The sequence below is a fragment of the Halichoerus grypus genome, chromosome 9 (genome assembly GCF_964656455.1).
Source record: "Halichoerus grypus chromosome 9, mHalGry1.hap1.1, whole genome shotgun sequence".
Taxonomy (NCBI): domain Eukaryota; kingdom Metazoa; phylum Chordata; class Mammalia; order Carnivora; family Phocidae; genus Halichoerus; species Halichoerus grypus.
The window spans coordinates 80,444,522-80,470,426 of NC_135720.1; the positions used below are offsets into that span (position 1 = coordinate 80,444,522).

Here is a 25,905-nt window from a genome sequence, read left to right on the forward strand (position 1 = left end):
TCCTTGGTGAAGAAGGATCATTGCAACTGATAACATAGCGAAAACATGAGAAACCACTGGGTCAAGTAAGTACCTAAGAATTAGACCACCCTGCCTGGAAGCTTGAGCTAACATAGCAGATGTTTTAAGTGGTTTTAGTGTTGAATTGGCCTATCTGTCCTAAAGCAGTGGTTTCTAAGTGCAGCTGTGCTTTAAAATCACCTGCAGAGGTATTTTATTTTATTCCACTATAATTGATGTACAGTGTTATATTAATTTCAGGTGTACAATATAATGATTCAACCATTCTATACATTATTCAGTGCTTATCAAGATAAGTATACTCTTAATCCCCTTGACCTATTTTACCCACTCCCCCACTCCCCTCCCCCCTGGTGACTATCATCAGTTTTTTCTCTATAGTTAAGAGTCTGTTTTTCGTTTGTCTCTTTTTTCCCTTGTTCATTTGTTTTGTTTCTTAAATTCCACACATGAGTGAAATCATATGGTATTTGTCTTTCTCTGACTGACTTATTTCGCTTAGCATTAGACTCTCTAGATCCATTCATATTGTTGCAAACGGCAAGATTTCATTCTTTTTATGGCTGAATAATATTCCATTGTGTGTGTGTGTGTATGTGTGTAGCATGCCTTTTTTTTTTTTTTAAGTAGACTCCATGCCCAATATGGGGCTTGAACTCAGACCCTGAGATCAAGAATTGGGTGCTCTACCAACTGAGCCAGCCAGGTGCCCCTATATACCATACTTCTTTATCCATTCTTCTATTGATGGACACTTAGGCTGCTTCCATAGTTTGGCTATTGCAAATAATGCTGTAATAAACATAGGGGTGCATATATCCTTTTGAATTAATGTTTTTATATTTGGGGGGTAAACACCCAGGAGTGTGATTAATAGATCATAGGGTAGCTCTGTTTTTAACTCTTTGAGGAAATTCCATACTGTTTTCCACAGTGGCTGCACAGTTTGCATTCCTACCAATAGTTCATGAGGGTTCGTTTTTCTCCACATCTTTGCCAACACTTGTTGTTTCTTGTGTTGTTGATTTTAGCCATTCTGACATGTATGAGGTGATATCTGACTGTAATTTTGATTTACATTTCCCTGATGATGAGTGATGTTGAATCTTTTTGTATGCCTACTGGCTATCCAGATTTCTTCTTCGGAGAAATGTCTGTTCATGTCTCCTGCCAATTTTTTAATTGGATTATTTGTGTTTTGGGTGTTGAGATGTATCAGTTCTTTGTATATCTTGGATACTAACCCTTTATTGGATTTATCATTTGCAAATATCTTCTCCCATTCAGTAGGTTGCCTTTTAGTTTTGTTGATTGTTTCCTTCACTGTGCAGAAGTTTTCATTATGATGTAGTCCTACTAGTTTATTTTTGCTCTTGTTTTCCTTGCCCCAGGAGACATATCTAGAAAGACGTTATTATGGCCAATGTCAGAGAAATGATTGCCTGTGCTCTCTTCTAGGATTTTTATGGTCTCAGGTCTCATGTTTATGTCTTTAATCCATTTTGAGTTTATTTTTGTGTATGGTGTAAGAAAGTAGTCCAATCTCATTTTTTTGCATATACTTGTCCAGTTCTCCCAACATCATTTGTTGAAAAGACTGGCTTTTTCCCATTGCATATTCTTGCCTTCTTTATTGTAGATTAATTGACCATATAAGTGGGGGTTTATTTCTGGGTTCTCAACTCTGTTCCATTGATCTATGTGTCCATTTTTGTGCCAGTACTATACTGTTTTGATTACTACAGCTTTGTAGTCTATCTTGAAATCTGGGATTGTGATACCTCCAGTTTTGCTCTTCTTTTTCAAGATTGCTTTGGCTATTCTGGGTCTTTCGTGGTTCCATATACATTTTAGAATTTTTTGTTCTAGTTTTGTGAAAAATGCTGTTGATATTTTGATAATGATTGAATTAAATCTGTAAATTTCTTTGGGTAGTATGGACATTTTAATAACATTTATTTTACCAGTCCATGAGCATGGAATATCTTTCCATTTGTTTGGAACATCTTCAATTTCTCCATCAATGTTTTAGTTTTCAGAGTACAGGTCTTTCATTTCCTTGGTTACGTTTATTCCTAGGTCTTGTATTATTTTTGATGCAATTATAAACGGGATTGTTTTCTTGATTTCTCTTTCTGCTACCTCATTATTACTATATAGAAATGCAACAAATTTCTGAATATTGATTTTGTATCCTGAATTCAATGTGACTGTTCTATCTGGTAGTTTTTTGATGGAGTCTTTAGGGTTTTCTATCTGTAGTATCATGTCATCTGCAAAGAGTGAAAGTTTTACTTCTTTACCAGTTTGAATGCCTTTTATTTAATTTCTTATCTGATTGCTGTGGCTAGGACTTCCAGTACTACGTTGAATAAAAGTAGTGAGAGTGTACATCCTTCTCTTCTTCTGATCTTAGGGGGAAAGCTCTCAATTTTTCCCCATTGAGTATGATTTTAGCTGTGGGTTTTGCAGAGACTTTAAATCACATGTCCTGGACTGCACCAACACACTTGTTGATTCAGAATTTGTACGTTTTTAACAGGGTAAATGATCTTTCTACCACACAAACCTGACCATGTCACTGTCCTGCTGCTTAAAAATTCCAAGGCTTCTTGCTGTTCCATAAGAAAATGCAAACTCACTACCTGGCTTACAAGGCTTTTCATGAGTTGCCCATTATTTATCACTCCAGCTTCATGTTTTCCAGCCCATGCATCTACATCTGTTTGGCTTTTGCCTACAGTTTTTCCTTGGCCAAGAACACTCTTACCCTTTCCCCTCTTTCTCTGGCTCAGGTACTCATTGTGAGATTTTTGGGTCACTTCCTCTGTGAAGCCTTTTCCTTAGCTTATATTCAAGTCAAGTATATTTTTAGATGGAGTTCTTAGCCCCCTGTATCTCCTCCATCCTAAGACTTATCATGTCAATGCCTTTCAATTATTTGTTCATATCCTTCCAGATTTAATCTCTGATGATGCAGTTATATCTCCAATACTGAACACAATGCATTGCCCAAAGTGAATGTGCACAAATATTTATTGGATGAATGATTGGATTTAACTCTTATTTTTTGAACTATGCCACCTGTTTGTGGCTCTACCTGTTCTGCGTCTTATTCTGCCCCCCAGCCCGCTCCCCTCCGCCCCGCCAGTTCCCTGCTCTCCCAGCAAAGCCCAGAAACCCTCTGTTGACTTTTTAAGATTAATCACACACTCACCTGTTGGCCCTGGGCTTTGCAGAGTAGCTCTTTGCTGCCCCCATATGTTTTTAATCAGTTCCTTATGTAGCCAGTTGAGACAACCCCTTGCTCCATCTGGTGCAGTTACAGTTCTGCAGGGACATCTTTGTTCTTGGCTTCCATATGTCTCCCTTGGCACAAAGAGGAACTTGTAGGATGGAAGAGAAGAATGTGACCCCCTCTGTGTCTGTTTTTATACCCTAATCTCATATTTATTCTCCGTCATCATCAGGACTAAATAAATTGAACAATTTTATTTAGTCCCTTTCTCCTCTGACCCCTTTCTCTCTTTTTTCTAGAGTCCTCTTCAAAGTACTCTTCCCTCTAGGTCCTTTTACATATATATAAATACATTGGTCTATTTAGCACCGCTGCAGCACCCTAAGAATTTAACTACTTGCTTCTGATGAAATTTCTGTGTGAAAACAGTAATGTTTAAGGACAGGAACCTTCTTACATCTTGTATTTCATTCTTTTATATAAAAATTAAGAAGTTCGGGGCGCCTGGGTGCCACAGTGGTTAAGATGCTTGGTTTTGGCTCAGGTCGTGATCTCAGAGTCCTGAGATGGAACCCACGGCGGGCTCTGTGTTCAGCATGGAGTCTGCTCAAGTTTCTCCCTCCTTCTCCCTCTGCCCCTCCCCCTGCACATACACTCTCTCTCTTCAATAAATAAATAAATCTTTTAAAAAAATTAAGAAGTTTCTTAAAATGGGAATGTAAAGCGGTTTTATCCCCAAAATGTAGGACCTTATTTACATACATTAAATCATATAAAATAGTTAAAAAATTTATTGTGATTACGGTCATTTCATTAACCCATGGATTAAACAGACACCATAATAATAATGATTGATTTACTATATTAAACTACTTTAAATAGTAGTGATTTATAGGCAACACTTGTATTCCTTCAGGATTATTATTATAGCAATTAAAAAGCTTTTTTTTTTTTTTAAAGATTTTATTTATTTATTTGACAGAGAGAGACGGTGAGAGAGGGAACACAAGCAGGGGGAGTGGGAAAGAGAGAAGCAGGCTTCCCGCCGAGCAGGGAACCCGATGCGGGGCTCGATCCTAGGACCCTGAGATCACGACCTGAGCCGAAGGCAGTCGCTTAACCAACTGAGCCACCCAGGCGCCCCGCAATTAAAAAGCTTTTAGTAAGCTCATGATGAATAGTGTGATTCTAAATATATAATGCCCAGTGTTATACCACCATAGCCTCTTTTTCTTTGATAATTAGTGTCTAGAGTAATTAAACTAAGAATGAAATGTGTGGTATATGTAGCATATCACAGTTAATACAACTCAAGCATAAGCACATTTTTAGGGAGAGAAGAAAAAAGTGTTTCATATCAGTTGGAACAAAAGAAACTATTATCTTCTAAGAGGATTAAGAAGATTTGGTCAAGAAGATAGATAGCAACAGTATTTACATGTTTTAAAACCACATAGCTTAAACTTTTGAACTGAAATAGCTACCTATTTACATTTCTAAAAGCTCCTTATTTATATTATTTGCCTGAAAACCAATAACCAATGACAGACCTTAGGCTCCTTCAGTACAGGGCCACCATTTAGAGAATGGAGTTATACCTTGCACAAGGGTGCCTGGGAGAGGGGATAGATAGGGGTTGAAATATAGCCCTTTCTTTTCTTGCTAGGTAAGCTGCACTCTGACTCAGGCTGTATCTCCCAGAGGAAGTAGACACCTTTTTCTAAACTGCACAAAGATACTGTACAGGATAGCCTGGTACTGTATCTATGCTTAAGTTCTTTCATTCTATGTGGAAACACATTGCTTTTCCATTAAATTATTTTCTGACTTTAACTTTCTTGCTAATTCCAAACTACTAGTTACTTCAAAATTAATATTTTCCAATTTTTGTCTTGAAATGAGCACATATAAATGTGGCAGAGACAACATGGGGAAAATCTGCAAATTCCAGTCTATTGACGTTTCCATAATAGTCTTTAGCCATCTGGAATTAGATTAATTTTGAGACTATGAAAAAGCAATAGAAGTGAGAAACCTCAAGAAAGAGAAACTTTATAATGCTCCTGTCTTGAGACTAACTAGTTAGCTCCTTTGTTTAGAATACCATGACAATGAGCCAGGTTTATAATTTCAAACCCATAGTTAGCGTAACACAGGGGAAAACTCTATTCTATTGCCATAGACTGCAACTCTTGCCCACCAGTTTGTTCTTTGGTATAAGTTGGCATGAGGTCCGGATACTTCATACCCATCACCATTACTGGAAAAAACAAGTATATGACCAGATGGGGGTACATTTACCAAATGTCAGCTCCATCATAACTAGAAAATTCATCACTACTAACCAGTAGAAAATACATCCAGATGTATTTGCATTATGTGATGAGATCCATAGTCAATATGATATAAAACCTATAATCATGTGGTTTTCTCAAGAACTCAACAAAGTCCTGAAGTTTTGCTGAGAAACCAAAAGAACAACACTGACCCCACCAATTTGGCTCATGTGATTGGTAGTCTGGATGTTACAGGAGTTAAATTTCACCTTTGCTGTGAATGTCTTAGATCAAAAAGCCCAGTCCAGCACCATGTGAGTTCCCAACCATGTGTTTCTGTATAAAATGAATCGCTTGATGGGAAACAGGAACTCACTAATAAAGGCTGCTTTTGTTAATTACACATAGAGTTATAACTAGAATGGGGAAACCAGATTTGAATACTTCTTTGAGAGCATAAATAGAAAACTAGAAAACTTTAAATTGTCCTTGACCTCATTTACAGTGAAATGGGGAAGTATCCCAGGTCCTCCTGATTCAAAAGCACTCAGAATCTTTTCTACTTAGATAAAGCAATTTTTATGTAGTTAATATTAGCACAAATCTGTTTTCTGCTTGCCTGCTTCCTAGCAACCTGAAGCAGAGTATCTGCTTGCCAATCTGCTTCTGATAAAAAATAAGAACAAAATACCCAGTGAATTTGCCAATAGTCCCGAAGAGATGGGGATGTGTTCAATAAGCTTTGTGTTGATTTTGTGAGTCTGGCATGTGATTTATGTTGTCAACCGTCTGACCTTGCCGCACTCTACCACAGGCCAGGGAGGATGTGATCCACATGCTGAAGACAGAGAAAACCAAGCCTGAGGTTCTGGAGGCTCATTATGGGTCTGCAGAGCCAGAAAAAGTGCTGCGAGTCCTGCACCGAGACGCCATCCTAGCCCAGGAGAAGTCTATAGGAGAAGATGTCTATGAGAAACCGATTTCAGAGGTAAAAATATGACATCAACAAGTTCCCGTATATAAGGGTACCTCAGAGTGATGGCTTCACGTTTTCCATTTTACATGCTTTAACATTTTCTTTCAAAGGCAAAATTTTTATGATACACTAGTATAGAATTAAAGTGTAATTAAATAAATTATATGAATTTACAATGTAATATGAATTACATGAATTATAGTGGATGCATTGCAATGATAAGAATTTTAGAAGCATTTCCTTAAATATACTTAAAGCCTGAAACATATTTCTCATGTGATTACGCTAATTACATGCTCTTGCAGTCTGTTATTCTTCTATTTCTCTAGGAGATGATGTGGGTAAAAATTTGAAGTGCTCATCAGTTTTGGCATTGAGTTGTCAGGATCATTATTAAATTGGTAACCTAAAATTAAATTGATTATTGATATTGTATTGATGGACATTTATTTTATTATTGATATTTACAAAGGGACTGTATTTTAGTATCTCACAGACTCTGTCATAGTTAAAATGGTCTCACGTGAGTAGCTAAAATGCAATGGTTGAGGCAAAATCCCAATGAAATGCTTAGGACAATTCTTTAAGGTGAAATCTAATAGGGCTATATTTAATCATTTTTATATAAGATTGTGTTAGGAACTATTTACTATTGTTATTAATTTCCCATGATACTACATGTTAAAAGTATTCTCATGTTGTAGTAGAAGTTTGAGGCTAAATTAGGGAAATAGTTGCTAGATCTAGCCATACTGACTTCAGAATTCATGTAAAAAAAATGCAGAGATATGAAATTAACATTATAAATGAAGAAAAAGAACACAGAAATTAAAAGTGAAGCAATTTATTATAATATAAAAGATAATAATATAATATAAAAGATAATATCTTATGTCAAGCCTTTGTAGAAGCTCAGTTTGACAGATCTCAGATAAGATCCGCTTGAGACATTATTCACAACAGACTGATGGTCCCGTAATTACCCTAATTTCTGCAGCAAGGATAAGCTGGAGCTCGTTTTAATCTTTGCCTAAAATGTTAAGAAATGATTTATGATGGGAGGCAGTCAAACGACTGGATCCACTTCCATGTCTGAGAGCCACGGTTACCAGCTGCATATGGCTTTGGGCGGGTCACTTCAGCTCTCTAAGCTTATTTCCTTCTCTGTCAGGTGGGAGTAACAACAGTGTGTATCTCCTAGAGTTGTTGTAAAGATTAAATGAAGCAATGTCTGTAAAGCTCTTAACACAGTGTCTGGTACATACTGAGTACTCAACAAATACTATCCATTAGCATTTGCTGGGATTTGAGCATGATATTGTGATATTCGCTCACACCTATAATTAGTTCCAAACTTGGAGGGGTTTGAGGCGTGAAAGACATAATGAGGTCAAAATATTCATTAAATATTCTTATGATAACCCCCTGGATTGGAGAACTCAGTTTGGATATCATTTAAGTTTCCTAATTCTTTTCTCCCAAGTTAGAGCTTGGGATAACACCTCAAAGGAGAGGTAGGTCTGAAAGCACCCACACTTACCCAAAAGCACTGCCTCTAACCCAGTGAGTTCTATGGAAAGTACACAAAGAAGGAGTTTCTGACCTACCTTCAGAAAGTAGGCCTAACCCAAGGGTTCCTATCTTGTGGGCAGAGGAGCAGAGCAGAGCAGAAAACACCCATCCTGTGGGTGGTCCTTTTAGAACTGGCTTAGCTGGACAAGCTTTTTGGTTTCTTTCTCCCCTCAGCTCACAATCTGAAGAGTTATTCCTCACTTGGGGAGGAGTGAGTGAGGAGGTAGAGAGAAAGACAGAGGCTACTTTTCCCAATTCTGACAAAATGGTAAGGTCCCACTTTGTGGGAAAAATAGAATGCTAGAAGGAGAAAAGATTTATCTTCTACCATCTACAAATTTGGGGTCTCCTAACCTTTCGGATTTAACAATCAAGTTGTCGTTACCCAGGAGCAGGAGTCCTTCTTCCAACTTCATGAGGGACGATCCCAATACAATCACTGTTCCATTAGCCTCCTGGGACCATGAGCGGATAGTCTAGCTCTTATTCTTAGAAGCCATGCTGCATCTCAAGCCCCAAAATCACTGCTCGTTTTAATTTCCGTACCAAATTAGGCCCAGCTAGGTTATCCAATAGAACTCACCAGAGGTTAAGCAATGAACCCCATGTGGTGGACCCCCTCTGCCTTGCCAAATATCTGGGGAGAAATTAAGCAGCAAATTTTAAATCCCCCTGAGCTTCTTTGTGAATTAAAATCCAGGATATGAAAGTTCATAATTCTTAAGTAAAATTCCAAAGAAATCAAGGTTTCCCAAATTCTTATTCTGCTTAGCCTTAGCCAGAAGGATCTTAATCTTAAGCATTTTCAAAGTTTAACTAATATATCCTAAAGTCCCCCTATTCCCCTTTTATTGAAGAGTCTAAAGAATTATTAGAACACATGAAAGTATCATAATACCAACCTTACATGCATAAGTATTAAAAATACAAGAAAATCCTCAGTTCCATAGTCAGTTTATCTCAAGCAAAATGACTCAGCATAATGCAGGCCCATGTTACTCTTAGCAAGACCAAAGTAGAGACTTAGGCGATGTCTAAGGGAAGGAAGGCAGGTAGAGAAAATCCTTTAACTACAACAGGATTCCAGTCAGTCTGGGGCAGTTACCTTCTGTGTTCTGTATTATATGGTCTCCCTCAGTGATAGAAGTAAAATCAAGGAGTTATGAGCCTGCCAAGAGGATCCTTTGTTTAAGACAAATCTTATCTACGTTTATGTCCTTGGGTTGGATAATCCTCACTGACAGATGAGTCTTTTCTCATCTCACTATATCCATGTTTGAACTGTTTATGTTACTGTCCTGCCTGAATCCCCTGATGTTTGACTCATCTTTCCTTCAAACTCTACATCTCCAAGATTCTCAAGCGTGTTCACTCAGGGCCCATCTATTTTAGCTGACACCCTGAAACTCACCAAATAATGCTTCAAATGTTCTACCTTAATCTTCTCAGAATTTAATTCTTAAATCTGTCTATATTTTATGTATTCACTTCGAATAGCTGTTGCAGTCTTCAGGAGAATGGCTCCCAACTGATCTCATGGAGAACTATCAGCAGTTTTACAGCACATTCCTCAGACATTTTCTGGATTCCAACACTTTTTGTGGGGGTACTCACATTGCTCTGTTCTCTGTGCTCACCTATCTCTACCTCCTCTGGTCACTCATTTTGATTCAAATAATGACTAAAATATCTCCCTTCTTTATAGCCCTATCTTTTATAGCACTTAGATCCATTTCTCTCTTGTGTATTCCAGTTTGGTCTTTAAGACTTTTTTTTCCTCTTTAGTAGACTTAGATTTAGATTTAGATTCAGTAGATCTGTCTCTTCCCAAATCCCTTAATACTTCTCCAGTTAGCCTTCTGCTGATAACAGCTAAAAGCACTTCCTCAACCATGATTCTTTTGTCTAAAACATGCTGAAATGTCTCTCCATCTCAAGTCCTTAAACCTCTCCTCCATCAACTTGATTTAGTAGGATAAGACTTCCAGGTATACTCTCCTTTTGGCCTTCAGTGTTATGATGATTTCATTTCATTTTCCTTCCACCTCTGTCCAAGTGGGAGCTGTATTTCTAAAGTAACAGGTTCCCATTTCACTTTCACTATTCATTAATAAAAGCAACTATTCCTCTATGGTTGAGCCACAGTTTGGATCCTGAAAATCAAAAGTCATGGACACAGTGTACATGATTAATGAATCAACAGAGCCCATAGTTATGGGAGGTGGTCTTCAGAGCCTCTAGACAAGCCACATAGATCCAAGAGAGAGCTTAGCCCACCTAAGTTCTCTCCTGGGAGCTCTATGTAGTTCCAAACAAAATAATAAGAAACAGGGTCTTGTACAGCTGATCTCTTGCTATGTAGGTTGGTTCTTACATCTAGAATTTAAAATTGAAAGCTAGATCCTCACACATGAATGCTTTATTGCTAAAAAGGAATTTGCTACCTCTGCAGTTTAAAGGCTGGGCCTGCAATTCTGTGTGAAAAACAGTGTGCACACCAGCGTCTTGGCACCCTTTCAGTGCATTACAAGACAAAAAGATGTCTTCCTGATTACGTAATCAGTGTTGGGGTCAAGCTATGCTAGTGTAGGTGAGGGGAACACAGCCCACTGAGACCCCAGCAACTGCTCCAGTGGGCTAGCCCCAGGACTGTAGCTGCTGAGAACAATCAATCTCAAAGACCCATGTGGACAGGACATACTAAAGCTAATGTCTACCTTCTACCTAGGCTGACTCAGAACACTTCATATCAACATAAGCTGTTTTTCTCCACATGCCCTCACAATGTCTATTTTTCTGAATATCTTAGCTATTCAGTTAATAATGCCCCCATCTTCCCCTCCAGAGTTCCTTGAAGGGATTGAGAGTAACTGCAGGAGTTGGATAGATGAGTTAAAGCATTTAGTTTTATTATTGGTCTGAATAGACAAATGAATACCATCAGACTTTCTATTGCTTTCCCTCCTAGACTTTGGAGAAACCACTTGAAGGAGAGTTTGGGCCTTCAGAGCACAGTGTACCATTTTATGGCAGGCAGAGTCAAAAAATAAGAAATGAAAAGGCTGAGCTGCTTATGCCTAGTTCCCTAACCCAAATATAACTTTCTTCTTTCTTTTTTCAATTTTTTATTGTTATGTTAATCACCATACATTATATCATTAGTTTTTGATGTAGTGTTCCATGATTCATTGTTTGCACATAACACCCAGTGCTCCATGCAGAATGTGCCCTCCTTAATACCCACCACCAGGCCAACCTATCCCCCCACCTCCCTCCCCTCTAGAACCTTCAGTTTGTTTTTCAGAGTCCATATTCTCTCATGGTTCGTCTCCCCCTCCGATTTCCCCACCTTCATTCTTCCCCTCCTGCTATCTTCTTCTTTTTTTTTTTTTTTAACATATAATGTATTATTTGTTTCTTTTTCCTTTCCCTTATGTTCATCTGTTTTGCTTCTTAAATTCCACATATGAGTGAAATCATATGGTATTTGTCTTTCTCTGACTTATTTCGCTTAACAGTATACTCTCTAGTTCCATCCATGTTGTTGCAAATGGCAAGATTTCATTCTTTTTGATGTCTGAGTAATATTCCATTATATATATATTTATATATATATATCACATCTTCTTTATCCATTCATTAGTCAATGGACACTTGGGCTCTTTCCATAGTTTGGCTATTGTTGATAATGCTGCTATAAACCATAGGGGTGCACGTGCCCCTTTGAATCAGTATTTTTTGTGTCCTTTGGGTAAATACCTAGCAGTGCAATTGCTGGGTTACAACTTTCAAATAAGTCACCCCTCCTTCCCTAAGGGAGGGTATGAAGAAATAGGCAGAAGCTGCTTTCCAAGTACTTTCAAAAGAAATGTGGGTCCTACTTCATGATAAAGTAGAAAGGATCAAAAGAGGGAAAGAGTTGCTCTTTCTACATTGATGATGGTGATGATGATACTTTAAAAATGCTTGACAAATTCTATAATATATAATGAAAATCACATAGTAAAAAGATGGAAGAGTTCCTGGGGAGAATAGTTTGTAATAGGGATATTCCAATGAAGGAAATGTCTTGTAGAAGCTGTCCTTTTAAGACTACAGAAATTTACCAGGAGACATAAAAGTACAATTTGCCAATCCCTAATGGTATCAAATATTATTTGCCACCAGTTAACCTGGGCTTCTCTACCAGTCTGTCTAGTCACAGGCTCTTACACAGAGGGATGGAGATCTGGTCAGAAACACTAAGGATTATGCAGGCAGTATCTCTTTTATTTGGGGGCCCAGAAATGATCCCCACAATGAAGATCTCACCCAACTGTAGAGGTAACCTCAGATCCTCCATATGACTGAGAGACAAACATGGAGAACCCAGTGGAAGAACTCTGATGCTGATACTGCATGGAATTACCCCCATTAAGTTTTAGGGGGTAGGTTGTAGATTGAGAATGGATTTTAAATATGTTTCAACTAAAGCCGTGGTTCTCAGTTTGGGGTGGGTGGTGGTGGAAGTGTTTTGCCCTCCGAGGGACATTTGGCAACTTCTGAGGATAGGTTTGTCACAGTCAGAAGTACTGGCACCTAGGGGACAGAGACCAAGGATGCTGCCACATATCCTTTGCACATGCTGCCACACACCCAGCGCACGTCCAGGATGCTGCCACACACCCAGCGCACGTCCAGGATGCTGCCACACACCCAGCGCACGTCCAGGATGCTGCCACACACCCAGCACACGTCCAGGATGCTGCCACACACCCAGCGCACGTCCAGGATGCTGCCACACACCCAGCGCACGTCCAGGATGCTGCCACACACCCAGCGCACGTCCAGGATGCTGCCACACACCCAGCGCACGTCCAGGATGCTGCCACACATCCTCCAGTGCACAAAACAGCTGCCCAAAATAAAGGATGATTTGGCCAAAAATGTCAGTAGTACTGAAGTTGAGAAACCCTGTACTAGAGTTTGAAGAGGAGACTAGGATAGGGAACTATTAATATTGCAAGATTTGGTCCAATTGAACAAACATTTACTGAACACTTACTTTGTCCCAGGCACTGTGTTAGGTAGTAGGAACTAAAAACTTCATCAAGGCTCCCTTTAAAGATCTTCTAGCCTGGCAGAGAAATAGGCACAAAAAGCCGTGTAATTGGGGCACCTGGGTGGCTCAGTCCGTTAAGCATCCTATTCTTGATTTTGGCTCAGGTCATGCTCTCAGGGTCGTGGGATCCAGCCCTGCGACAGTCTTCACACTCAACAGCGAGTCTGCATGAGATTCTCTCCTTCTCCCTCTGCCCCTCCCCCCGCCCACGCGCACGCTTTCTCTCGCTCCCCCTCTCTCAAATAAATAAATAAATTCTTTTTTGAAAAAGTCCTGTAATAATATTTGACAGCATCTCTTTTAGTCTGAGACATGTGCTCTCTATAAGTCCTGAAATCCTCCCTGTATTTAGCATATTTTGAAGAGAGAGGACTGTGGATCCTTCCCATACTTTTCCTAGAAGTGCATGTAATGGCAAGTCTTAAAAAAGATTGTGATGATGATAATGACTTCCCAGGGGAGAAGTTTGGTACAGGTACCATGCTGAGCTCTTAATTTTTCTGAGACTGGGAGAACCGTTACCCTCTTTCTTGCTAAGTATAAGGTTTTGTGCCATCTCACGGAAATAGCCAAAGAGTTTGTTCTCTCAAAAGTTGAGGAACCATACATCTGCTCACAGCAAAAGGTCCAGGAGGCCAGAAGTTACTGCAGCCTTTTACGGCTAGTTTGGAGAGCCAGTTGGCCTAGACAAAATGATGGAATAGGGAAAATGGCAGAGGACACCAGACTCAGTGTTCTCTCCTTCAGATAATAAATCGGTAGACCAATACAGTATTTTGAGTCCTATGCAAATCAAATGAAATAGTAAGCTCTTTCCCATGTTGGTTTTCGCAGCTGGACAGACTTGAGGAAAAACAGAAGGAGACGTACCGGCGCATGCTAGAGCAGTTGCTGCTGGCAGAGAAGTGTCACCGGCGCACAGTGTACGAGTTAGAGAGCGAGAAGCACAAACACACTGACTACATGAACAAGAGCGACGACTTCACCAACCTGCTGGAGCAGGAGCGGGAGAGGTAATGTGCACGTGTGCCCCCAGTTGCAGGGAGATCCCTGCCGTCCTTTAGTCTCTGTCCCTCTGGTCCGGGAGCTGACTTCAGCCCGGTGACACCACAGACGGGTGCCCAGGTTCTGACTTCGAGTTCCAAGTGGTTTGTGACCTGAATGTCTTGTAGAAAGTGAGACAGACTTTTACCTGCAATCATCCATGTGAATAGGTTTGGGGGTGCATGGGGTGGGACACCTGATTGAGAGCCATAAAGACGTTGGGACGTTGAGAGCCATAAAGCCATATAGGTGGAAACAAACCTGGGGAGCTAATATATGGTCAATGAAGCACCTACATTCGAAAAGCCTCTCTACTAGTTTCCTTCTATGGAAAATAATCTACTTTTACTTCCTGAATAAGTGGTTGAAAAATTTGTAAGCTTAACCATTTAAAATGAATCCTGTTCGTCCTTAATACCACAACAGAAAATCTTAATATTTGGTTGTGTATAAATTACTTACTGACTAGAACTACCTGCTTTCTAAAGGTTGCATAACTCTTAAAACTCAGTGTAAACAAACAATAACAAAAACAACCCCAAATAAAACCTCCGCATGTTGAGCATTGATATCTGTCCTGGCAGGTAGTTCTTTCAGACCCTGGGATCACCACGTTTGAAGTCGAGACTCCAACTTGAAAAGTTTTGTAATGAACTCTTCTATACCCTCCAGTTTTGTTCAGCATCTTCTTTTTAGCTTATTCTCTCCCTTTTCTTTCCTCCGCTGAATGGTTATGTCTGTGAATTCCACAATCTTTGAAACCGGTGACATCCAATCCTGATGCTGTGAGTTACCAAGCGTGTCTGCTTCTGTGTTTAGGACTTGCAAATTAAGAGCCCCTTGGAGACAGCTTTCCTAATCCCAGCTTTATCATATATTTAGTTACAAGAAAGAGAGATGGTTTTCCCAGATGAGTTTGCTTATAAGAAAAAGCTGTCACAGTAAGAGTAAATAAACGCATGAAGCAGCACAGGTTTTTGTTAAATGTTTAAAAAATTATTGGTAATTTTTACTTATTGTTGGACTTGGCACATCCCTTGGGGAAGGAGAAATGGAAAAGAGAACAAAATTCCCTTTGCTGGAGCGTAATGTATGATACTCTCCATTCCTTTAAGCCTGTCTTCTGCTCCTGTAAGCTAAGGTTTATCAGCTTCGTGTTTGAACAAACAGATGGCCTAATTTGACATTTTTGGGGTAACCAAGCTCTGAGAATAAACTCCACTCCCTCAGTCTCTGTGAAATTTCCAACCTCAAGCATGGATCTTGCAAACAAGGTTTTAATGACAGTGTAAATTATGCATGTCTACAACAGCCCTCTGGGTAGGGGTTCTGTGTTGGAATGTGGTCAGGTGAAAGAGTAGGAGCTTGTTTGATAGTGACTTCTTAAAAGATCTGAAATCAAATAATTTTAAAGAACACCTGTGTGAATTGTTTTCCGGTCACGTTGTAAATGATTTGATTTAGAACCAGACACACCTGACTTTTCTACAGTTTCCCCCGTAAGCTGAATGCTTGAGGTGGCACCAATTCATTTACAGGGTTGTTGGTTTATTTATTTTTATTTATTTTTAAATGTTATTTAAATTCAACTAATTAACATATAGTGTATTATGTTTCAGAGGTAGAGTTCAGTGATTCATCAGTTGAATGAAGTGTGTGGATGGAGAGACTGTACTTATCCAGGCTGTTTCTTTTCCTTTCTTTTTTGTCTTCCTGATTTTTGTGTTCTGTGAGAGTAATTGAAATAATAACACACGATGGAGAGCTTTATAGTTCACAAAGTACTTTTATACTCTACAATAAGCTTATCCCAGATGTGTTTATTTACTACTTCATGTTGATCAACTCTAGATGAACAATTCCAATCCTCTGTACCCTTTTGGAGTTGTCTCATTTTACTAAAACAACTCCAGCAACCACTTCCCCTGAGCAAAGTGCTACCTAGGTTTTTAAAATCAAAGTAAAAATTAAAAAAAAATTATCTTAAGATGCTTTTGATACTTTGATCAGCAGCACTACTGGGTTACATCAGCAAACTTTCCTGTATTAGATAAGAATTCACTAAGAGATCTTTGATGCTTACTTACATATCAAACCACCTTAAGGTTTTTAAATAGTATTTTTGACTTAACAGGTTATACTTGAGTACTTTATATTTTTTACTGTCAGTGTTTTCCCCTAGAACAATCCTCTGACTGACCACCAGTGCACACGCTGCTGTGGGCACGCCCTGCCAGACACCCGTTATGCTAAATTAAACACCCCCACTAGGACGCTGATAACTCAAGTTGGCATCCCTGAATTTCTCTGCGATCTGAGGAGTCTACGGTGACTGGCTTGCCGAGTTCCCGGAGGCAGTGAAGCCTATAGGATTTTCTCAAAGGTCAGGCCCGGGATTCCTGCTGCCCTTTGGAAACTGCCCTGCTAAATCTGCTTTGGGTTAAATCCTCTTTTTGAAGTAAGCAGTCATAATTAGATCTACTTATGGGGACTGGCAGTTTGCTGACCCCGAGGCTTTCTTTCCCGTGGCCAAGTCACTCAGGAGCCCCTCCCCACAAAGTCCGGGTCCCTCGGGCCTCAGCCAGGGCTCCGGGAGCCGCAGCACCTGCCGGGGATGTGGGGCTGCACCTAATAGGCAACCAGCATTTCCGAGCACGAGTGGGAGTCCTCCTGTAGACTGTTCTAAGTCGTTGTTTCCTTCTTTGTTTTGCCCTCCCTTCCCCTTCTCTGGAAAAGTCCCTTTTGTAGGGGAGGAGAAGCCAGGAACTTTAAAACATTTCCCTTTGTTTCTACTGTGAGCATGAGTAAAGGAAGGAAGAAAGGGAGACTAGAGATAAGCCGAGTGGTTTGCTTCATATGATCTTACTCAGCTTGTCCCATTGACCATGCAACTCTGCGGGAGGTTTCCACCCCAGACAGCTTTTCTTTTTCTTTTCTTTTTTTTTTTTTAAAGATTTTATTTATTTATTTGACAGAGAGAGAGAGCGAGAGAAGGAACACAAGCAGGGGGAATGGGAGAGGGAGAAGCAGGCTTCCTGCTGAGCAGGGAGCCCGATGCGGGGCTCGATCCCCACCCCAGACAGCTTTTCATTTGTTGTTGGTGGTGGGGTGATGGGAGGGGTGCCAAGCTAAGGGGACTTTCTCCATGGGGTAGCATCTTGGCTTGATTCTTTGTAATTATCCTGCTTGAGTTTTACATTTCCTGCGGAAAAATGGTTAAAGATAACAAAAGGGACCCAGGTATGCAGGATCAGTAGCAGGTGTTGATAAGCAATCCAAATTGAGATATTCGATGAGACCAGGAATCCGAGGCTTGGAGCCCTGCAAAGGACTTATGAGATCAGCCCCTTTAAGTCCTTCATTCTATGGGTGGAGGAATTGAGGCCCAGAAAAATTATCTAGCTCAACTCAGATCACAGTACACAGTGGTCTGGCACTTTTGTACAAATGAGTCCCTTGCGCAAAATGGCTTGTTTTTTTGTTTTCTCTCTCTGTGTGTGGGCTCCCCACCTCCAGGCTCTTATGGCCAAACTATGACATAAACTCTTAAAAGGCAGAATGATGGTTATTGGGAGGATATAAACAGAGATATTCAGATGAGGGGTGTCTCTAGACTGTCAAGATAGGAGAAGCTTTGAGATAGCATCTATTGGAAGAAGCAGCCTGGGGACTTGTTTGGAGCTCAGTTTGAATAGCATACACAGTGCTCTACTTTGGTTGGATTCTGTTTGGAGTAGCTATGATGGGAGGCTGATGATGGTTATGAGGGGGCTAAATAAAGCCCCCCTCCAAGCTGCCTCCTTGTTATTGCCACTGACCTAGACCCTGCTAATGTAAAAATAATAGAAGCAGAAATTATTTTTAACTTTTCAGGAGTTGCTAAATTCATCTTATATAAAAATTCTGCTAACTATTAACCTAAAATGGGCAATACATTGTTCTGGGCTTCCTTTATTCTAAGTCAGCAAACTGTGATCATAATTTATTGCCATCATTTACTGCATATTTATTTTTACAAAGAGTCATATTCCCAAATTAAAAAGAGGAAAATAGCATGAAAAAAATGCATTGCTGAACTAGCATTGTTAATAATAAAGATGAAAATATACTTCATTGCATTAGTTAAGACTGGGTAAAGAAAGCTCCTTTTCTAAATGCTATATTGTTTGGTCCATATTTTAAGTCAGCTTGACCTTTAAAGGCTTAATTCTGAGCACATGAGATCACCTTCAGCGTTTATACTTTATTCTCTGTCTGAACTGCAAGACTTGTGATTTTAATCTTAAGCTTCACTAGGGCTGCTTCAAGAATGTCAAAATAGAGAGAATACAGTTACATCAAAAGTGGTCTGAAACTTAAAGAAATATTTGAGGTGTGTGTGTGTGTGTGTGTGTGTGTGTGTGTGTAAATGATGTGGAGGAGTACTGTCTAAATTTATAAGTGTAGATATAGATTTTAAAGCTTTTGGCTTCTATAGGCTCAGCCGTGACTACATAAATAATTACATCATCATATAATATTGCAGCAAGCTTTCCAAGCATAAGTTCATTTTTTTTAAAGTACAAATCAGCATCTCAAGAGAAATCTCTTAACTTACGAAGCAGAGAATGCAGGAGCAGGGGCTTGAATGGAAGGGAAGTTTTTGAGCCCTATTTTGGTCAACATGAAGGGGAATGGCTTTGCCCGGTGGCTGGTGGGACAGGCTGCACTACTACACTCTCCTATGCTGGGAAATGACCGGTCAGAGCGAGTCTTCAAAAAGTTTCTCTAGTCACCTGGAATCCTGGGAAATAATCTAGCCCGCTTTACAGAAAAAAATTCACACGTCATTCCCTGGCATCATACCCGTTAAGTCTTTTATTTTTAGAGTCGGATGACTTATCTTTAAAATACGGCAATAAAATAGACTTTTCTCACTGGTAGCTTGGAGAGTCATAATAAAGCACTTTGTAGGAAAAGATTGCAATGGTGTGTAAAAAGATCAAGTCTTATCAAGCAGAAAGTAATCAATTGATGGAACATATTAGCAAAAAACAACTGAGCCTCCTTCTCTGTGCTTAGCACTCTGCTAGATGCTATTGGATAGCAGAGTTAGCTTTTATTGACTTCCCTGATATGCTGGACAAATATACATCCTGTTTAATCCTTGCAAAACTATATGATGCATAATTACTATCCCTGTTTGGCACATGGGGAAGCAGACAGGGTAAGTTCCTTCTACCAAGGTTACTACCGATAGTTAATTGGAAGAATCAATGTTTGAACTGAGTTTACAGTAAAATATAATAATCTTTTCTACTTCAAAGTTCTTACCTTCTTCTGATCAAAGTGAATGCTTCATTTCCCCAGTGCATGGAGGAGGAAAAGATGACTTGGAAACTTGGCCAGTGACTTTGTGGACTGCACATCCATTCTGTTGCAGATTGAGAATTTGAGTAACAGACCCTAATTTGGTCGTGAGATATTACTATCAGTATTCTACTGGCCAAGAAAATTGCTGGGAATAGACAGTTTTTAAGAAAGGAAAGGAATTAGAATTCAGAGACTCATTCACAGAAGGAATAGGTTTTATAGTTGATTTTCTGAAAGAATGCCAGGATCGAACTCCTCCTTCCAATTCCTCTTACTCTTGCATTATGCAAATCCCACTTTTCCTACAGGCAAATGTGATTGAAATGAAAGGGGCTGAGGTGCTGTAGTGTTTACTCCTAGCTCACAGCTGGGTATCCGTGTTGGAGGATGGGATAAGTCAGGATAGTGTAAAGGAAGTGATGTTACATCTTAAAGGGACCAGGCAATTGATGACTCAAAAAGACAGTTTCCTAGGGTTGGAAGTTTGGAGTGAGAAGAAGAGTTGATCCTCTTAATGGACCCAGGATAGTAACATATCTGCTTTCATCCCTGTAGAAGTAGGAGCATGTCACTCATCCTGAAGTAGGCACTCCCTAGATTAAATATGACTGGGCCCATTAAAAATGTCCTTGGGGTTCATTTCACCAGATCCCACTGTACAAAAATGCTGGGTCTTAGATGGATGTGATCTTCCCAAACTTCATAGCACCCTCATTCTCAAGGTCAATGAGATAGCAGCCTCTGATCTAAGACTTTTCAGTCTTAGTAATATAACTTTAACAGACATGCCTAGGAAAATGGATTATCTGATCAACAACATTTTCTGATTAATCAAAGGTTATGATATAAATTAACTTATTTTATTGTTATGGAAAATATTCTCAAATGCATTTTACTTCCCTTTAGACATTTTTAAATATACCACGAAATCATATTTGATGATTTAGGATCTTGTAGTGCTGCTACCTGGGTGGCTTTGTACTTCACAACCTTGGAGCCTATTAGATTATATTCAAATCTGAATGTTAATATACATATACATATATATATATATGTATATATATATATATATATATTTTAAAGACTTTCTTTTTAAGTAATCTCTACACCCAATGTGGGGCTCGAACTCAACCCCTGAGATCAAGAGTCACACGCTTCACCTACTGAGCCAGCCAGGTGCCCCAGGAAGGATTCTAATATTATAGAAAGGGGTGGCCACTAGAAAACTGGCCACTAAAAAGGAAAAGCATTCAAAGGGAGGGCTTGAGAAACAATACACAAGAAACACACTTTACTGTTTCACAGTTTTTAACACACAAGAATGCCTCAGTCCTGGTATTTGATATCCCTTATTCTGGAAAAGTCCTAGGAGAAGTAAGAATGGAGGATAGTATTTGGAATTTAAATATGAGAGATAAAGAGTGAGAGCCCAGTAATGGGAGTTGATCAGGTTGTCAGAGTCTCTAGATCTGAACTGATCACTGAGTTGTTCTCTTTCAGAAAGTTTTCAGGCAATTGCTAGACAGTTCCTGAAACTACCTGATTCACTGAAGAGGCCTCTTCTGAGAGAAATAGAGGCAACTCCTTTCACATAACCATCCTTCTTTCTTTTCTGTCATATGACTCCTCAATGCTGGTCACAGCCATGTAGACCAGAATCAACTGTCCCGGACAGAGGTCACAAAGGTCTCAAACTCAAACACCTTCAGTGCCAGGCAATAACTGAAAGAAGCAGATCCAGCCCTTCAGCACACACTGCATGAGTGGTGGGGGCTGCTAGGCTGGAGATAGCAAGCTCTGACTATCAGGGAAAGTCACAGTTCAGCTCTGGGTGCTTGACTTGATTTTAGGTTGTGGATTCTGTTGCCACATTGTTGCCAATTCTGATTTTTTAGGAAAAGACAACTCTGATTTTAGTAAAATCTTCTATTTTTCAATATTGACTCAAATTTATAAAACAATGTGCAGTGAGCAAAATTCACCTCTTGGCTATTTATTCTCTAATGTGGCTAGTTTGCAACATTTGATAGCCTAGACATTAGGGAGGCTGAGGCCTAGAAGGTAGCCTGGCATGAGAACACTGCCAAATAGTGGGCTCTGTTTGATGAGGCCCGACTAACCCATTGAGACACTTTCTTGGGGGCATATGAAACAGAAGGACATAAAGACAATGGAAGCCAAGAAAAAAACCAGCAGAGACAGAGAAATTCTAAGAGTAAAGCATAGCCACATCACAGGACTGGGGTTTCAGTGGACACCTGCTTTTGAAAGGATGACAAGCATTGGGTCACACTCATTGCTGTGGAGTTGCTAGAAATTTAGGTGTATGCCACAAAAGGACGTATAATATTCCACTTCATTCTAGGCATGATTGGTTGTGGGGACAGTTTTCTGCATTAATTTACTCTGGGGTATTCTTACTAATAACTCCCATCATCTCAGGTAGTATGGGTGAGCCTGTCCCTTACAACCTCAAAGATTGAGTAATTCAATTATAATATTGTTACAGCTTGGACATTTTCATTTGCCTATGCTCAGATATAAAAACTTACTACAGTATGATAATAATTCGATTTTTTAACCTAATATTTTCTGTTATCCTGTGTCCTGTTCTTATTTGAACAGCCAGCTAAGAGCAACCACTGCTTCGAGGAAAAGTTGCCACTGCTGAAAGTGAGAAGTCAATATCTTGTCTTTGGATTTCAGAAGCAAAGATCTAGGTATAGCTTTAGAAAGAATATGTAATAAAGTGGATCCAGTTTTTATCACCCCTCTTCTTTTCTGTTAGATAAGATGGTTGGAGAAGCAAGAAAGCAAGAGCCATCTATGTTATTTGTGGGAGGAGATAATGCAAAAGAAGAGGCTCAGTTCTGAGCTTTTTTGGGGAGTAGAGGGTGGAGAGGGGGAAGGTGAAGAGTAATAGAAACTGCAGATAGATGTGGTATGGAGAATTTGAGAGTAAAGAGATGACTAGTTGGAGTCCAAGTGTGTCTTAGTTTGCTTGGGCTGTCATAACTAATAGACTAGGTGGCCTAAACAACAGGAAATCTATTTTCTCACAGTTTGGGAGCCTGGAAGTCTGAGATCAGGGTGCCAGAATGGTTGGGTTCTGGTGAGGTCTCCCTTCCTGGCTTGTAAATGGCCACCTTCTCACTGTATGTTCACGTGGCCTTTCCTCTGTACAGGTACATGGAAAGAGAGGGATCTTACAGGGACTCTAATCCTATTGTATTAGAACCTTACCCTTATGACTTATTAACTGTTATTACCTCCCAAAAGCTGCATCTCCAAATATAGTCACTTTGGGGGTTAGGACTTCAATGTATGAATTGGGGGGGGACACAATTCAGTTCATAGCAAAAAGCATGGCAAAACTTGTGGCTCTCCCTCTGAAAAATAATTCAGGAGAAATGGAGTAATAATGGGTATCCCTATGTAACCCTAAAAGAATATCTAGATTTTCCCCATGTCCCTGAAAGGCCATGTGACTAAATGAAGCATGGCTGGCCATGAGGATAGAACTGTGACTCATTTAGACGAGCAATCTGAGCAGATCGACACCTGAGACAAGACACCACAGGATGCATCTCCAAGAACGCCAGTACGGAAGAATAATGACTAGCTGACCTTTTGCCCACCTTCTTGATGGTCGCAGAACTTAATTTCAACTCCAGAAATGGGGTTCTGAAGCCCTAGAACTAACTCAGGAGACCATGACTTGACTGAGGAATCTTTAAATGTATTAAGGGAAACCAGACTTGACTGAGCTTATACAGAATGAACCAAGATAAAGTATAATGGGAACCCATAATGGAAATTATAAGAGATACAGAAAAATGAAGATAATTGATTTCTTGTGCATATAAGTTTGAGGCCTGCAATTAGTACCCCCTTTATTAGAAAAAGAATCCATATGTGTGCTAAGGAGAAATCATGTGGCATTGTGGTTGGTTCCAGAGTACAAGTGGTTTGTGACCTTCGGGGGATCATCTGAGCTAAGTCTAACCTCTTCAACTATGGTTAACTCCTCCCTGGGTTACTCTAGCTGCAGGGTGCCAGAGCGCCTCAAAATCTAGAACCTAAAGACAGTTGTTTTCTCAGTCTCATGCATTTCCTTTGGAGCCTAGTAGCTCTGATTTCAAATTCTGATTCTGCCACTTCCTGGTCTGTAAGCTTGGACAGGTTAACTAACTGACCCTCTGATTCTTGGTTTCTTTCTTTCTTTCTTTTTTTTTTTAAGATTTTTATTTTTTATTTATTTATTCATGAGAGAGAGAGAGGCATAGGGAGAAGCAGGCTCCCCGCAGAGCAGAGAGCCCGTTGTGGGACTCGATCCCAGGACCCTGGGATCATGACCTGAGCCAAAGGCAGATGCTTAACCGACTGAGCCACCCAGATGCCCCATGATTCTTGGTTTCTTCATCTACAGAGTGGGTATAACTGAGTACCTATGTCATAGAGTTGCTTAAGTTCATGAGATAATGAATATAAAGCCCTTACCACAAAGCATAGCACATAATACCTAAAAGTGAATATTTCTTATGCTCACCTGTGTATTGAACACTGAGAGGAAACTTATGCAAGTTTCACTAAATCACAATGTACATTTCATCCAACTAAGATACTTTGAGAACAATGCAAAGCACTGGGAAAGTAAACTCTTCTATTGTTTGGGTGGAGATAGTTGTTTTGTATTTAGACTGTAGGTAGATTGAGGAAAACTACAAACCTACTGCAAACAATTAGAGAATTCAATAAAGTGAGGTGGCAAAGTATAAAACTACATAGAATCAAGAGTCAAAAATCAATAGTTTTCCTATTTCCAAATGAGAAAATAAGCTGCATTAAATATAAACTATATAGAAATGAACTTAAGAATGTGAAAGATCTACATAAAGAAAAATTTTAAATGCTACCTGGAGATATGAAAAAGACTGGGACCAATGGAAAGACTTTATCATATTCTAGAACTGGGGACTCAACATCATAAAGATGTCACCTTATTTTAATCCATGAGTTTAATGTGATCCCAATAAAAATATCATCAGGATTTTTCTTAAGGTATGGGAACAAAATGAAGTGATTCTAAAGTTCGTATAAAAAATACACAAGCAAGAATAGTCAAATTTTGAAAATGAAAAGTAGTAGAAAAGTTTCCTTCTAGAAACAAAAACTCATTTTAAAATGATAGTAAGTAAAATAGTATTGTTTTGGTATAATAATAGGTAGGTCAGTGGAGAGGATAGAAATTCTGGTAATGGAATATAGTAGATATGGAAATTTAAAATATGTTAAGGATGGCATTCCAAATTAGTTGGAAAAAGTTGGGACCCTTAGTAATGCTTATTTACTTTTATGTATAGTATTGATAATCTTTCATAAACACGGAAGAAAACTGACCTTATTTTTTTTTTTATTTTATTTATCTATTTGAGAGAGAGGCACACCAGCAGCGGGGAGTGGCAGAGGGAGGAGCAGAACCCTGCTGAGCAGGGAGCCCAACGCGGGGCTTGATCCCAGAACCCTGGGAACATGACCTGAGCCTAAGGTAGATGCTTAACCGACGGAGCCACCCAGGCAGTCTGAAAACTTATCTTATTTTAATCAGGGTCATTTCTCTCTGGCCTCATCTGGTTTCTGCCATTTTAGGAGAACCAATAATATCACAGTGTGGTTTATGTTGGGGAAGATTTAACATTTGTTTTTTTAAGTTTCCAAAGGACAGATAAATCTTATGTGATAAAAAAAATTATATTTGAGGAGTAAAATATAATTATGAAATACATAGCTGGAAAATGATGACTTTCTACAAAAAAAGTAGTATTATGATTTTTAACTATATAAAATTTTATGAGAGGTAAAATATGTGGTAACATAGGCATCCTATGGAAGAAAAACTGCTGTAGTACCTTTGCTGAGGTCATAAATTTACTCCTATATTTCTAGAACTCTGCATATTCAAAAATTCAGTAAATTAAAGAGAAATGAAAAAACACATTTTATATCTTGAAAAGAATAAAAGTTTAAACCCAATTTGGACTGACTTATAGAATAGCCTGGGGAATAATTATTTTCTTTTCCCAACAGCTGCATAAAGCGAACTGCTTTGAATGAGAAAAAAAGCTAATCTGAAGTGTACTAGTGTACCAAATTAAAGGATTTAAATGCATGTATTTTGCATGCAGAAGTTATTGTGGGTTATGAAACGAAGTACAGATACAAATTCATTTCTCTAGAAAGTCTAATGCAGATTTACCTTATAACTTTTGGATTAAAAAAAGTTGATTGTAATATAGCATATATATACAAATAAAATGTGTGCCTA

The 25,905-nt window shown here is 39.2% G+C and overlaps 1 protein-coding gene across 8 annotated transcripts in view; it reads left to right on the plus strand.

Moving 5' to 3' along the window:
* FILIP1 (filamin A interacting protein 1) overlaps positions 1 to 25,905 on the plus strand; it is a 274,497-nt gene that overhangs the window by 197,726 nt on the left and 50,866 nt on the right. For all 8 annotated transcript variants that reach the window (XM_036094072.2, XM_036094073.2, XM_078055077.1 and 5 more), the window contains 2 exons: positions 6,350 to 6,523; positions 14,019 to 14,197. In XM_036094072.2, coding sequence (XP_035949965.2) covers positions 6,350 to 6,523; positions 14,019 to 14,197 — 353 coding nt within the window. The remainder of the gene's footprint in view (positions 1 to 6,349; positions 6,524 to 14,018; positions 14,198 to 25,905) is intronic.